The following is a 15,981-nucleotide window of genomic DNA, read 5'->3' as shown; positions in this document are numbered from 1 at the left end:
TTTGGAAAAAAAGGCTTTGCCCTACTCATTTCCTGCTTCATTTTTGTTTCTCTTCTTCCACGGGCAGGCCTGCTGAGGTGGCTACACTGGCCACCCTGGTCCCTGGAGGAAGCATCTCCACCACATGGGGCCCACTTGTGACACATGCCTAGTACAACCTCCTGTGTCTGTGAAGGGCAGCGAGGAATGCTCTCTGGTCCATCCATACCTGCTTGTCTTCCCACTGTGAGCTGCCATTTGTCTAATTCCTAAGCACACGCCTTTGACACCCTTCCCCCCTGAAAAAGCATAAGCTTATTAACACCTGATTCTCAGTTCTCTTGTATGTTCATTCTGCTTAGCTAGTGTTTGTGTTAGGTAGTTGCATTTGCTAGTCAGGAGGCTTTGGACTGCAAACAATAACCCAACTTAAAAATGGCTTAGAGCAAAGGGCATTTATTATCTAAATATGAAGGAGTCCAAGGATGGGAGAGGTCCAGGGTTGGTTAATTCAGTGCCGGGAAGCAGCATCAAGGACCCAGGTTCTTTCCATCTTTTTGCTCTACCATCCTGAGGGTGTTAGCATTTGTTCTCAGGTGAGTCCTCAGGTCACAGGATGGCTGCAGCAACCCCAAGCATCACACACACACCTTCACATGCTAACATTCAAAAGCACAATGACAGTATTCCTACCTTGTGTGCCTGTCAAAGAGCAAGAAAAAGCATCAGAATTGCCCCCAGTAGACTTTCCTTCAGGTTGTACAGCCATAAAATGCTTCACATGCTTATTAAATCACCAGTAGCCGCCAAACAAGATCCACTCTTTGCAGCTCAGAAGATGCCTGGCCTCCCTGAAGCAGAAGGCAGTCTGATTCCTGAAAAAAATCCAGGATTCTCTAAGCAGGAAGAGTACAGGTGATGTAGATAAACAGCAGCAGCATCTGCCACATGCTCAGTAATTCATCGAATTAAGTTCTTACGATGTTGACTCTTTAAAAATAGTAAAGAAAAGTACATTTTCCTTTGTGAATGGAAATGATCAACTGACTCATTGTCAGTGGGCATATTCATGTTGCGTTGAACCACAGACTCACCGAATGACCCAGGCAGCTGCGCTCTGGTCAGCAGAAGGGCTCGTAGAGGTCAGGACTCAAGTCTGTGAAGCCAACTTCATGGGATGGGATGGGGACTAAAGCTTCATTTTTAAGCAGTTTAAGTAAGTCAACATTCGTAACAGCAAATAGATATTTTTACTCAAAGCTTTTTGGTTGCATGTAACAAAAGCCCATCCATAACAGCCAAAGTTATTGGGGAGATTATTAAAGCCCCACAGTGCGGACCTGGTACCACATGTGACCACACTTATACGGACAGGAGCTGGAGTTAGGTGCCAAGAGAAATGACTCCTGCCATTTCTCATGGACCCAAGCCTCTTCACTCAGTGGACCAGCTTCCTCTGGCTTCCTCTGCCTTTGCTGCCTTCATACCCTCCATCTGCCCTGACTGAGCTCCAGCCTCCATGGCCAACCTGATGCCACCTTCCAGCTCAGTTTCCCAGAGCACATGCTCCCGTCCCACTGTCGCTTAGGGGACGTGGGAAATCCCCAGCCTGTGGCTTGGTCCTCCTGGAGCAGGTCAGTGTACTGGCCAGGGGATTCATGTGTCTAAGATGCCCTGGCTGGGCCTTCTGAGAAGACATGAGTGGGGAGGCAGATGCCTTATGTTGGCGTGTCTACTGCTCCATGCTTGGCCTTCATCTTTGTCAATTTTTCTTTTTTTTTTCAAACTGTACAAGTAATGCATTGGTCCATGCTTGCTGTAAATACTAAAACAGCTCAGTGTCTTCTAGTCTTCCTTGACCACGAACCTCTGACCTCATTGCTCCTCCCAGATATAGTCACTGTCATTAGGTTCTCTCAGACCTTCCCCCTTCCTCCCTCTTCCACACACACACATGCACACTCACACACTCACACACTCACACATGCCTGTATAAGTATAGTCTTGCTTTGTGTTGCATTACATAAGTAGTTTCATACTGTATTGCAGTGTCCTTTTTCTGATACCACGTATGTGTCATTTTCCACACACCAACCAATTCTCTGATCCCAACTGAGTGTCCAACATCAATTCTGACACTGTCTAGAGTCAGCAAAGACCCTGAAGGTGAGGGCTCAGTCCCACAAGCCTTCAGTGCCAGGGCAAGTCCCAGGGCCCATCCCCACTATCACTGCGTAGCCGTAAAGCAGAGGTTCCTCATCAGGTTCAATCATCTGCTGGAATGACTCACGGGCCTCAAGAAAATACTGTACTTATTATTATCATTTATTTTTAAAGAAAAACATGAGCAGCAATATGCAGAGGTACATAGGACAAGGTCTGGAATGGTCCAGAGTACAGGAGCTTCTGTCCCTATGGACTTGAGGTGTGCCACGTGCCACTTTCTCACTGAACCCCACTGTTTAAGGATTTTTACCATGGCTTCAGTACATAGCCATGATCGGTTAAACCAGTTGCTACTGGTGACTGAACTCAATCTCCAGCCTGTCTCCCCACCCCAGAGGGTTGTGACCCTTTAACTAACAGTTGGTTTTTCTGACAACCAGTCCCTATCCAGAAACTACCTACAGGCTGCTTAGCCAGGAGTCATCTCATTAATCCACCGAAGACACCCTTCACTCAGATCCCAAGTTTCAGGAGCTCTGTGCCCAGAGCCACAGAAAACACCAAATACAAGTTTTTATTATACCAAATGTTTATATTCTCAAATTTACTTTTTTTAAACAATATATATTGAGATGTTTTCTTGTCACCACATCCCTTTAAAATTCCACAGTATGAAAGGATTATATAATATCTTTTGATGAATGTTTAGGTTGCTTCCATTTTTTCCTATTTAGAAACAATGCAAAATGTGCAAGTAAAAAGGGAAAATTAAATATCCATCAGTAGGGAAATGGATCAACTATGGTATATTCTTGCAATGAAATAATATATAAAACATAAAAAAAATTAATTGAAATTCAAGATGTCAGCTTAAAGTAACAACAGGAAAGTCATCCATATGCTGTATTCTGGAAACAACTTAGGTTCAAAGGTACAAAGAGGTTGAAAGTTAAAGTATGGAAAGACATACTATGCTAACAATAATCATAAAAGAGCTAGAGTGGCTCTATCAGACAAAATAGACTTAAAACAAAAATGTTACTAGAGATAAAGACATTTCCTAATGACGAAAGGGTCTGTCTGCCAGGAAATTATAACAATTGTAAGTACATATGCACCTAACAACTAAGACCCAAAGTGCATGAAGCAAAATCTGACAGAACTGAAGGCAGAAATCCACAGTTCAACAATAACAGTTGGACGTTTTATACCCTACTTTCAATTATGGATAGAGCAAGTAGAAGATAAACAAGGAAACAGAAGATTTAGACAACACTACATACAAACTAGATCTAACAAACATTTACAGTACATGTCACCTAACAGCAGCATAACATTTTTTTCTCAAGCACATACCTGGAATAGTCTCCAAGGTAGATCATATCTGGTCCATAAAATAAGCTTTAGTAAATTAAAAGGGATTGAAAAATGCAAAGTGTTTTATTCCAACCACAGGGGAATTATTATAATTATAATTAGATTATATATATATAATTATAGATTATAATTATTAGAATTAGAATTCAATTAGAAATCAGTAGCAGAAAGAAATTTGGGGAATTCACAAATATAGGGAAATGAACATCACACTCCAAAATAAGTAAGGGTCAAAAAAGAAATTAGAAAATTTGCTTTGAGATGAGTGAAATGAAAATGCAACATACCAAATTTGAGATGTAGCTAACACAGTGCTTAGAGGGAAATTTATAGCCATAAATTCTTATACTTAGAAAGATCTCAAGTCAACAACCTAACCTTTCACATTATGAAACTAGAAAAAGAAGAGAAGGAAGAAAATAATAAAGATTAGTATATAAATTAATAAGTTAAAGAATAAAAAAGCAATAGCGAAAATCAATGAAACCAAAGGTTGTTTCTTTGAAATATCAACAAAATTGACAAACCTTTAGCTATACTGACCAAAGAAAAAAAGAGAGAAGACTGAAATCTCTAGAATCAGAAATAAAAGGACATTACTACCACTCTTATAGAAATAAAAAACATTACAAAGGAATACAAACAATTGTTTCCAATAAATCTGATAACTTAGATGAAATGGACAAATTCCTTTAAAGACACAACTACCAAAACTGACTCAAGAAAAACAGGGAATTTGAGCAAACCTATAACATGTAAAGAACTAGTAATTTAAAACCTATCCACAAGGAAAATGCCAGGCACAGATGTCTTCACTGGTGAATTCTACCAAACAAAAGGAAAAGGGAACATTTCCAAACTCATTCTGTGAGGCCAATGTTACCCCAATATCAAAACCAAAGACATCACAATTATAAAAAAAATTACTAATATCTTTTATTAATATAGATACAAAAGTCCTCAAAAATATATAGCAAAACAAATCCAACAATGTAAATAGAAAAGCAATAAAGAAAACCAATGATATAAAAAGAATTACACACCTTGACTAAGTGAGATTTATGTGAAGGATGCAAGGTTTGTTTAATACCTGAAAATTAATTAATGTAATATACCATATTAATAGAGTCAAAACCAAAAACTACATGGTCATCTCAGTGGATGCAGGAAAAACAATTGGCAAAATCAAACATCCTTTCATGACAAAAGTACTCAGAAGTGTAATGGAATAATATATAGGAACTCCTTCAACCTGATAAAGGATATCTGAAACACACACACACACACACCATAACCAACATCAGACTTAATGGTGAAAGACTGAATGCTCTTCCACTAAGATCAAGGACCAGGTAGGAGTGCTTACTTTTTGTCAGTTCATTTAACATTTGCTGGAGGTTCTGGCCAGAGCAATTAGGTAATAAAAAGAAATAAAAGGCATCCAGATAGAAAAGAAACATAAACAATCTCTAGTTGCAGATGACATTTCTTGTATAAAGAAAACCATAAAGAATCCACTAACAATTAGAACTTATAAATGATTTCAGTAAGGTTGGAGGATAAAAGATCGATATCTAAAAATTAAGTGTATATCTATATGCAAGTTATGAACATTCCACAAAGGAAATTAAGAAAACAGTTCAAATTTACAGTGTCATCAAAAAGAATAAAATACTTAGGAATGAATTTAGCAACAAAAAAAAAGTGTAACATTTATACATTGAAAACTGCAAAACATTGCTGGAAGAATTTAAAAATCTAAATAAATGGAAAGACAAACCCTACTCATGGATAGTAAGTTAATGTTTAGATTGCAGTCTCCAAGTTAATTACCATATTCAAATGATTCAATATCAAAATGCCAGCTACCTTTTTTTGTTGTTGTTTTTTGCAGATATTGATAAACTGATCCTTAAGTTCATATGGAATTGCAAGGGCCTGTGAAAAGCCAAAACAACATTAAAAAGGAGGAACAAGGTTGGAGAACTCATACTTCTCAATTTCAAAACTTGGTACAAATCTACAGTAAATAAGACAATGTGGTATTGGCATAAGTATAGACATATAGATCAGTGAAATAGAATTGAGAGTCCAGAAAATAAACACATGTACGACCAGTTAATTTTTGACAAAAGTACCAAGACCATTCAATGAGGGAAAGAATAATCTTTTCCATAAACTATGCTGGTACATCTAAATATCCACATGGAAATGAACAGAGTTGGACCTTACTTCATACCATACAAAATTAACTCAAAATTCACCATATGCCTACATGTAAGAGCTGAAATTTTAAAACTCCTAGGAAAAACAATGGAAGTATATCTTCATAACCTTGAGTTAGGCAGTGGTTAGATATACACCAAAAGCACAAGTCAAAAAAGGAAACATAAATGGACTACATCAAAACTAAAAACATCTGTGCTTTTCACTTTAAGAAAGTGAGTGAACAAAATGGGAGAAAATATTCACAAACCATATACATTACATCCAGAACACAGAGAATTCCTATTAACAATTCCTATTGTCAATGATAAAGACAAACAATTCAATTTAAAAATGGACAAAGGATTTTGTCATCAAATGGCCAGTATGCACATGAAAAGGTGCTCAACATTATTCCGTAGAGAAATAAAAATTAAAATCTCACTGAGATTCCACTTTCCACCTGCTCAGATGTCTGTAATTTTTAAAAGACAGCCACTCACAATTGTTGACCAGGATGTGGTAAGTTAGAACCCTCATACATGGCTAGCAGAAATGTAAAACCGTGCAGTCACTTTGGGAAACAGTTTGACAGTTTCTCAAAACATCAAACATAGACTTACCATATGGCTGAGCAATCCCACTTCTCCATGTCTGCCCAAGGGAAGTAAAGCATATGTCTAACCAAAAAGTGTACATGAATCTTTGTAGCAGCATAATTCATAACAGCCAAAAAATAGAAACAACCCAAATGTCCCTCCCTCAGTGGATGGATAGACAAGATGTGGTATATCCATACAATGAAAAATTATTTATCAATTAAATGTGGTTTACCCAAGATTCCTCATGGGTGAACCTTGGAAATGTTAAGTAGAAGAAGCCAATCACAAAAGACCACATATTGTATGACTCCATTTATATGAAATGTCCAGAACAGGTGAATCTGTAGAGACAGAAAATAGATTAGCAGTTGCCTTCGGCTGGAGAGGCAGATATTGAAGGGAAATGAGAAGGTATTTCTAAAGGGTGCGGTTTCTTTTGGGTGCGATGAAAATGCTCTATAGTTAAGTGTGATCATTGGCCGACTCCATGAATATAATAAAAATCTACTTGTACATTTTTAAAAAGTGAATTGTATAGTGCATGAATCTTGTCTCAATAAAGCTGTTTGTTAAAATGAATGAATTAGATGTATATGTATCAACCTAGATAAATCACAAAAATGTAGAGAAAAAAGTAACTTGAAAAAAGAAACAAGGAAGCACACAGTCTGACACCTTTTGTATGAAATTGTCGAACAGTATATAGTGTATATTGTTCTTGGAAAGAAATTCTTATAAGATACAAAGACTTGAATATATTTCAACTGCAAAATTTTCCCTCTCCCTAAAAATATTTTTTTTACTTTATAGCTTATCTGGCCATTGTTTATGTTTAGTATAGAAAGAAATATATATCTATAGTCATACCCCTCCCTTCCTTACATAAAAGGTAACATACCACACACAGTTTTCTCTACGTTTGTTAACTTACAGCATAGTCTAGAGATCACTCTAGAAGAGTTGATAGAGCTGTTGTATGAGGATCTTTTACTGACCTTCTTGGGGTTTGCATCGAAAAGGAGGAGGGCCAGCAATGGACGACTACATGGAGACGCTCAAGGACGAGGAGGACGCCTTGTGGGAGAACGTGGAATGCAACCGACACATGCTGAGCCGCTACATCAACCCCGCCAAGCTCACCCCCTACCTGCGCCAGTGCAAGGTCATCGACGAGCAAGACGAAGACGAGGTGCTGAGTGCCCCCATGCTGCCATCCAAGATCAACCGGGCAGGTAATGCAGGGGCCGCTCAGGGAGGAAAGGGGGCTGACCCCTGTGCAGCTTCAGGGAGTACCCTGCAGTTTGCTGCACCAAATGAAGTTCCTCTAGGTCAGGAATTTTTTAACTGGGATCCATAGACCTCTGCCCACCCCTGCCCCCCAACCAAGCTGTCTGTGTACAGGACCCAGAGGGTCCGTGAACTTGGACTGGGGAAATGGCATCTTGATTTTACTAACCTGAACTGACATTCAGCATCCCTTCAATCATGAACATAGGGAGACAGCGAATCACAGTGGTGATGAACAAAACCTGTGACCTTGGCCGCAATCAAAATGACAAGTGTCTTCATAGCACATTGCAGCTGTTCACATCTTCCAGAAAATCACTTACACGCATTCATCTCTCCCTCAAAATTATAGTAGTTATTAGACCTGCAAAGAAATGGTGTTATTAATGCATTAATAAAGAGGCACATTTATTACTGAATCACTAATTTGATATTCAATAAGTGTATTTATAATTGACTCCCTTTGTAATCCAATTCCTTTTCATCTATTTAAAAATATTCTGAGAAGGGGTTCATGGGCTTTTCCTATGGGTCTGTGGTTCTATGACACTATCACATTCATTAAAGGTAGTATCATTTGTGAAACTTGCTTTGGTTTTATATCAGTGTATATGTACACATATTTTTGTGTATTTTTGTGTACACATGAGGTCACAATGTATATTTCCATAGATCACAGCTTTAAAGGTTTGAAAATCCCTTTCCCACAATATGAAGGGTGGCTGGGGCTCATACGCTGTGACGTCTTACACATACATGACAGACACCATTAGTCACAGCATGCTTTCCTTCTGAGCTTGGCTGTAACTTCAGGATCCTTCTCAACACACTTCTCCAGGCCACTTTGCCAAACAATCAGTTGATGCAAGATGAAAGAAACATTTATTATGCCTATCCTAGGAAAAGGATAGTTTTAGGACCTCAAGGGAAGAAATACCTGAAAATGAAATGTTTAAGGAAGGGCCAAGAAACGCAAATGATAAGTGGAGCCAGTAGGAAAGAAACTGAAAACTCCTGGACAAGTTACAAGAAGGTTAAAGATATTTCCAGATTCTGATGATCTCAGGGAAGAATAGGGAACTATATCTGCTTCCCATGACATTTCCTAGGTCCCCGCCCAGGTCTTTGTCCTCCTGCTCTGAATCCCAGAGAACTGTATACTGTCCCATAATTGCTGTTTTACTTCCAACTGCCCTCAGCCACAGGCGAGCTGATGCCTGTCTGGGTCATTTCAGCCCTGGTCAGTGGGAAGCTCCTTAGCACTGCTGCCTTCCTGTGGCTGCAGGTCCATTTATCCTGGTTCTACCACTTTCTTAGAGAAAGGAAACTAACAGCCATTGAATCCCTGCAGAGGGCCTCGTACTTTGATCTACATTATCTGGACTCCAGTACACGCAGAAGTGACGGAGTGTGGTGGGACTGGCGTCTGAGTTCACTACAGGACAGAAGTCCAGGATAATACTAGACATGGACACTTGTATCTGATCACACGTGTACTCTGGTTCTCACTGTGTGATTTCCTTTCCCCAGGCCGACTGTTGGACATTCTGCATACCAAGGGCCAAAGGGGCTATGTGGTCTTCTTGGAGAGCCTGGAATTCTACTACCCAGAACTGTATAAACTAGTGACTGGCAAGGAGCCCACCCGGAGATTCTCTACCATTGTGGGTGAGTGGCTTTGCCATCAGGAGCATTTGGTCTCTGGCACGAGGGGGATGTGTGTGTGTGTGTGTGTGTCCAGTGGTGGGATGGTTCTAAAGCTATGGATCAGCAATGTTAGGACAGTGCCCTTTTGGCCCTTGGGGACTGTCAACCACTCATTTCTGCCTGATGATAGGTGGCAGAGAAGCAAACTAAAGCACAAGCAAGAGAAGTGGGTGGTTGTGGAACATCCCCCATGAGTACCGGCGGGGTGGAACAGAAATTCATGCTGCTCTCTGGATCTTGTCCTGGCCTCACCTACTTTTGCCAGTATCCCTGAGTCACAGCCCTTGGTCACCTTGTCTTCCTAATTTTCCTTCCTAAATATTCTTGATTCAGTCTTCTGGCTGAATCCACCACTACCCCAGTCCAGACTCCTACAACCACATCGACTCTCTGCATCCATTCCCACCCTGCTCCTGCGCTCTCCCCACTCCTTACATGGTTTTCCATCCCTGCCCTCTGAAGCCCAGGTCTTCGACACAGCCCACAAGCCCTACATGGTCCCACCACTTTGGCCTTCCTTCAGTTTCTGAAATGTGCCAAGTTCCTCCCTCCTCCCCACAAGGCCTTGGCAATGTTGCTCCACCTTCCTAGCATGGGTTTTCCCTCCTCTCCTTAACATTTCAGCTCGGCCACGAGGAGCCTTCTCTAACCTCTCTGCCTGCCAGCCTGGATCTGGCGCCCTGCTGCACACGCCCACGGCCCCTATGCCTTTACTGTGTGAAATCCTCTCAGTTTGGACTTAGGTTTGTGTGTGATCATCTGCTCGTTTAGTGTCTGGTTCTCTTACCAGACCCTAAGCTCTTCCCACCAAGGCTGCCTTGCTCACCCTGAATGCCCAGTGCCTGAAGGGTAGCTAGTGCCCTAAATTGTTGGTGCTTGACTGAGTGAACAACCGACCCAGTCTGGAAGCCCGCTCTTCCCTCCCCAGTCCTCAGGCCTGACAGGGTGCCCCCTCTCCACAGTGGAGGAGGGTCACGAGGGCCTCACGCACTTCCTGATGAACGAGGTCATCAAGCTGCAGCAGCAGATGAAGGCCAAGGACCTGCAGCGATGCGAGCTGCTGGCCAAGTCACGGCAGCTGGAGGATGAGAAGAAGCAGCTGACGCTGACCCGGGTGGAGCTGCTGACCTTCCAGGAGCGGTACTACAAGATGAAGGAGGAGCGGGACAGCTACAACGACGAGCTGGTCAAGGTGAAGGACGACAACTACAACTTGGCCATGCGCTACGCCCAGCTCAGTGAAGAAAAGAACATGGCGGTCATGAGGAGCCGAGACCTCCAGCTCGAGGTGAGCGTGGGGGACGCGGGGCTACTGGGGCACAAGACCCTCATGTGCAAGCCTGGACAGGCGCGCACGGGCTGCCAGAGCCTCACACCCAGCCAGGCAACTGGCAGGGGAGGACCTTCCCGAACCGCACAGCCTGGCTGCACTGTACACATGCACACGCCAACCCAGTGAGGCTTAGCACGAGTTTGGAGCCCAGACACATGGACCATTGTTTCTCTTCTGCTCAGGGCCCAGACCACCATGTGCGTGTGCAGATGTGTACGCATGCGCCCAGTGGCATTTCCCGCCTGCTCAGGGCCCTGGGTCCACCATGCCCACGTGCCAGCATGCATGCATGTGCCCAGTGGGGTTTCCCTTCTGCTCAGGGCCCAGACCACCCCGTGGATGTGCAGATGTGTGCGCATGCACCCAGTGGCGTTTCCCGCCTGCTCAGGGCCCTGGGTCCACCATGCCCATGTGCAGACACACACACACACACACACACACACACAGGCCTTGCTCAAAGCCAGGTGAGGGGGAAGATGGGAGTACCCAGGGGCTCAGATGATGGCCCTCAGGAAAGCCAGCAAGGAGATGGGCATGAGATCCTTGAGGCCAGGACTCTGTCCAGCACAATTATATCCACAAAGCTCAGAGTGGCAGTAGGATAGTCAGTATACTTACTGATGAATAATCACTAGCCAAATGATTGATTCATTAATGAGTTTACCTCCAAAGTGGAGAAAGGGAAGGGAATTTGCCTAACTCATTCATTCCTTTTATTTATCAAGTGCTGCCATGCAACAGGCTCTTTTCCAGGGACACATAATTCAAGACCAAGGTCCTGCCGTCATGGAGGTCACATTCTAATCAGAAAACAAATATATAAATGCCTCGTAGTAATAAGTGCTATTAAGAGCGTGGAGGAAGGGTTGAGGACCGTAAATAAGGAATGCTGTTAAATAGGATGGTCAAGACAGGTCTCTGAGAACAGAGATCTGAGGAAAGGAAGGGAACCAGCCATGCACACTTGGGAAGAGCAGAGAGCAAATGCAAAGGCCCCCAGCAGGAGACACGCTTGGTCTTTTTGAGAAACAGCAAGAGAACCAGTGGGCCTACAGCCAAATGAGCAAGTGGCACGGAGAGATGGCCAAGTTCCAGATCGTGGGGGATGGTAAGAACTTTGGAATTTATTCCAGTTGTGAGGGGAAGCTGCTGAAGGACTGAGAACTGGAGAGTACAACTGATTTATATCTAGAAGGATAACTCTGGCTGCTGGGTGGAAAATAGACTGTCAGAATATTTATTAAGCAGCTGCTATGGGTAAGGCACAGTGCTAAGCACTGTGGGGGATGCAGGGATAAATAACCTGATTTCTGCTCAGGTCACTTACAATTTAGTTGAAGCAGACAGATCAGTAAACAATTTAGGAGGCAATAGAGCATCTGTTAGGAACATGAGCTTTTAAATCCTGTTTGATTGAGTTCATATCTGGCTTCTGTCTTTACCATTTAGTTGGTTCTTGGCCTCAGTTTCCTCATTTGTCAATGGCAACAGTGAAAACTCCTCTGCCCTAGGATTGCTGAGGCTCTGCACCCTCAGTCTGGCATAGCAGCTGGCCCAGTGAGCACCCCCAATGCTGGCATTCCGTGCCCCCCTAGATGGGGCTGGGCCCAGCCCAGCCCAGCAGGCACTTGGGTTGCTCTTCCAAGATGCTAAGGAGGGTTTTCATTTTTGTTTTTGTTTCTTATGACCAGAAGGAGAGATTTTTGTGTGTTTTACCTGGGATTTGGAGAAGCCAACCTGTGGTGGGGCTTAATCCATTTCTCTGCTAGGACTCTCTCCTGTATTATATTCCCCTGGAGATGAGTAGTAGTGAGAATGTGTGTCTGAAACTTGAAGGAACATCTGGCCAGCTGAGTCTCTAGGTCATTTCTCAGTGCCAGGCTGCTGCCCTGTGTGTCTCTTCCTTCCTTCCCAGGCCACGGGGTGCAGCTGCAGTGTTCTCCTTGCTTCCTTGCTTAAGCCCCCCAGCTACCTGCCAGATCCCCTGAGACTGTTCTCCACATAAGCCTAGAATTGAACAGGGACACCCCTTGGTACCTTCCTTCCTTGCAACCCTTGGAAACAATCTTCTTGTTTAGGGTGTTTTGCCAAGGCCGGTTGGTTTGGGGAAGCAGACATGCTTAGTCACAAAGGTGTTAAGAAGTCTTCTCCGGGTCCGGTTCCTGACTCTCACCTCTTGAGGGCAAAGCTCAGCACATCTCCTGTTGTCCCATTTCCAGTTATAGTAAAGTAACCACCTCCTCCGGAAAGCCACTCTTTCTAGCCCTGAGTCTAGGCAGGTCCTTTAGGCCAGAAATCCTGTGAACTTGAGTCTGGTGGGGAGGTCTCACATTGGCCTTTTAGTGGTGGTACCATTTGCTCACATAATACCTTGTGTGAGACCCACAAGGATAAGCCCTATGCAGACCCCCTGAGCCGCTGTGGGGAAGAAGAGATGAGGGACGAGCCCAGGCCCCAACTTCCTGGTTCTCTGTGCTTCCTCCTATAGCACTGCAGCTCTTCAGGGGAATCCTTGAGTTCTGAGGATCGCAGTTTGAACCCCATTATGAAGGACATTGAAATGGATAACACGCCTCAGTTGGGTATCCTGTCATAATCTGTAACCTGTTCCACCACACAGAATTCCCTGACGGAATTTTCTAAGGGACAAGCGGCACCTTTAGGCCTGTTCTAAATTAACAAGTCAGGAATCTTCATCCACAAGGACATGGCGGCTTGTTTTCCCTGAAGAGGTTTCATTGAGCCCTCCTGGCACCCACTGGGAGGGGAAGGGGCGTGAACACAGTGGTGCCGGAAGGTCGGTGGGAGCTGGAGAAGCACTGCCTTCTCCAGGCACTTCCTGCCCGCTGATTCTGCCCTCGGGGCCCTTGGCGTGTTTCAGATCGATCAGCTGAAACATCGGTTGAACAAGATGGAGGAGGAATGCAAGCTGGAGAGGAATCAGTCACTGAAACTGAAGAACGACATCGAGAATCGGCCCAAGAAGGAGCAGGTTCTGGAGCTGGAGCGAGAGAATGAGATGCTGAAGACCAAAATCCAGGAGCTGCAGTCCATCATTCAGGTGTGGTGGGGCGGGGCAGCGGTGGGGAGAGGGGCTGGGGAACAGCCCGTATGCTGGGTGCAGGTCCTGGAGCCACCACCTGTGACTGCAGCACCACAGGCAGTTATGCCTTCCCGGGGCCACCACACCATCCACGTTGCAGAGACATGACATTGAGATAGTACTTGTGACAGGGTTTCCTTAATTGAAGCACTCCTTGGAAATCACCGTACACACAGAAATCGATGCCCTGGCACTGCAAGAACCATACATCCAGGCAACCCATGTGCCCTTAACAATTACAAAAACCTCAACTCTTGGCTCTGTGTGATTTGTTAAAATTTCAAGTCCTTCCCTGTATTTGTCAGCACAGAATCATGTGGAATTGGGGCACGTCCTAAAATACGCCTAGAGGGGAAGAAGACAAGGCATCCCTCCCCTTCCTCCAGAATCACTCCCCCAGGATTGGCTGCCTGGTTTTTGAGCCTCTGATTTGGGCAGAGGACCTGGCTTAATCGGAGCAGATTAATTGATATTTCAGGGAAGCATCTAGAAGGCAGATCAGCCCTCTCTTTGTTGTCACCTGTGAAACATTTGGAGGAGCAGAAAGCACTTCTCTTGGCTCTGATAAGAGCTAAGGCAGGTCAAAAGGTGTTGGATGTCCCTGTGCAGAAGTGGGTTTTATGCTTCCTTCCAGGTGGTACAATTCTTAAAGAGTAAGCTGCTTAAGGACCCCAAGAGACAGCGGCTCTTGCCTCTGCATCCCCAGCACAAACCTCCTGCTTTCTCATTGTCTGTCCCTGGTTCTTTTGTCCCTCGCTTTCTGGGTGCACTTTGCTTCCTGCCCCACTCCCCCAACTCCCTTAAACCTTGCCCACCCCCCCAGGCCGGGAAGCGCAGCCTACCTGACTCAGACAAGGCCATCCTGGACATCCTGGAGCATGACCGCAAGGAGGCCCTGGAGGACCGACAGGAGCTTGTCAACAAGATCTACAACCTGCAGGAGGAGGTCCGCCAGGCAGAGGAGCTGCGGGACAAGGTGAGAGCCCTGCGCGCCGTGGGGCAGCCCCACCCAGCTGTGCCTTGAGGCTGGCCTCCTCCTGTGTGCTGATGGGCCTTAGCAGGACCTCCCTGACCCTACACTCTTTGGAGACTACGTCTGACCCCTGGTATACATGCCCTGTGTGGGCCAGCTTCTCCCCTGCAGTTAGTAGCTAGCTATGGAAAGTGTCAGCAGAGTCCGTCTTCCCCTTCTGACTGAGGGCCGCAGGAGGGCACACACAGTGTCCTTACTGGCCCCCACTGCCTTCCCTGGACATAGGAGGTCTGGAGCCAGTCTCAGTTAAATGACTCTCCTGTTACCATCGTCCCTGTTAGTGAGATGGCTGACTCAGGAAGACAGGCCGGTAGGGAGGACAGGCCCACTCTGGCTAGCCAGCCGACAGGAAAGCACAGCTGCCGACCAGCTGCCAGCCCTGACCTGCGGATTGCCCAGAGTGCACTGATTCCTCCCTGTCACCTGCAGTACCTGGAAGAGAAGGAAGACCTGGAGCTGAAGTGCTCGACGCTGGGGAAGGACTGCGAAATGTACAAGCACCGCATGAACACCGTCATGCTGCAGCTGGAGGAGGTGGAGCGGGAGCGGGACCAGGTACAGCTCGGGGGCAGCCAATGCCATCGGAGCGCCGGATTGCACGGCAGGCCTGCCCTCAGCTGCCAGGGCCCAGTGGGATGCTTTGCCCAGTGTAACGTCATGAACTGCACGGGAGTTACTCATGAAGCTGTCTTTCCCATTTCCGTCCCAAAGATGAATTCTGTCCCAAAAAGCTTTCAGAATTCACAGGCAAGCATTTGAGTATCAGGGGGTCCCAAGCTGGACTGCCCCACGGATCATACAGCACAGCATGGTCCTTGAGTGGGTGGGTTCTAGCATAGGACACACATGTCAGGTCTTGTCACGCATCAGGTGGGTGACTGCAGGCCAGCTGCCACCCTCCGGGAGCCCCACCATCCTCATTTGTGACATGGGAATAGTAGCCCTGCTCACTATTAGCTCACTAGTAGCTCACAGGGCTGGAAAGGGGGCTCTAAGAGGTATAGATCAGCTGTTGGTACCGCAGCTGATCTATAGTAGGGCTGGCTCATAGTAGGGCTGGGCCAACGGCAGCCATGACTGAAATACCCAAGAGCAGGAGACCATGTGGCTGACACCCGGGCTGGGACGTGGGTGTGGACAGAGACCACGTCCTGGCTCTGATTTGGTTTGGTTGGGGCCAAGAACCAGA

At 45.2% G+C, this 15,981-nt stretch overlaps 1 protein-coding gene across 5 annotated transcripts in view; it reads left to right on the top strand.

The window, feature by feature from the left end:
- The window catches only part of CARD11 (caspase recruitment domain family member 11), a 100,583-nt gene that overhangs the window by 61,270 nt on the left and 23,332 nt on the right, over positions 1-15,981 (top strand). For 3 of the 5 annotated variants that reach the window (XM_037008182.2, XM_017670010.3, XM_073214959.1), the window contains exons 3-9: positions 5,417-5,499; positions 7,349-7,561; positions 9,147-9,284; positions 10,286-10,611; positions 13,538-13,717; positions 14,583-14,735; positions 15,222-15,347. In XM_037008182.2, coding sequence (XP_036864077.1) covers positions 5,445-5,499; positions 7,349-7,561; positions 9,147-9,284; positions 10,286-10,611; positions 13,538-13,717; positions 14,583-14,735; positions 15,222-15,347 — 1,191 coding nt within the window. In that variant the 5' untranslated portion in view covers positions 5,417-5,444. Of the gene's footprint in view, positions 1-67; positions 226-5,416; positions 5,500-7,348; positions 7,562-9,146; positions 9,285-10,285; positions 10,612-13,537; positions 13,718-14,582; positions 14,736-15,221; positions 15,348-15,981 lie in introns of all 5 variants that reach the window. The other 2 variants (XM_037008191.2, XM_037008198.2) reach the window with 2 other exon arrangements.

This window comes from Manis javanica, chromosome 10 (genome assembly GCF_040802235.1).
Source record: "Manis javanica isolate MJ-LG chromosome 10, MJ_LKY, whole genome shotgun sequence".
Classification (NCBI taxonomy): Eukaryota; Metazoa; Chordata; class Mammalia; order Pholidota; family Manidae; genus Manis; species Manis javanica.
The sequence above is the reverse complement of the archived record's forward strand: the minus strand, read 5'-3'. Positions and strand labels throughout refer to the sequence as shown.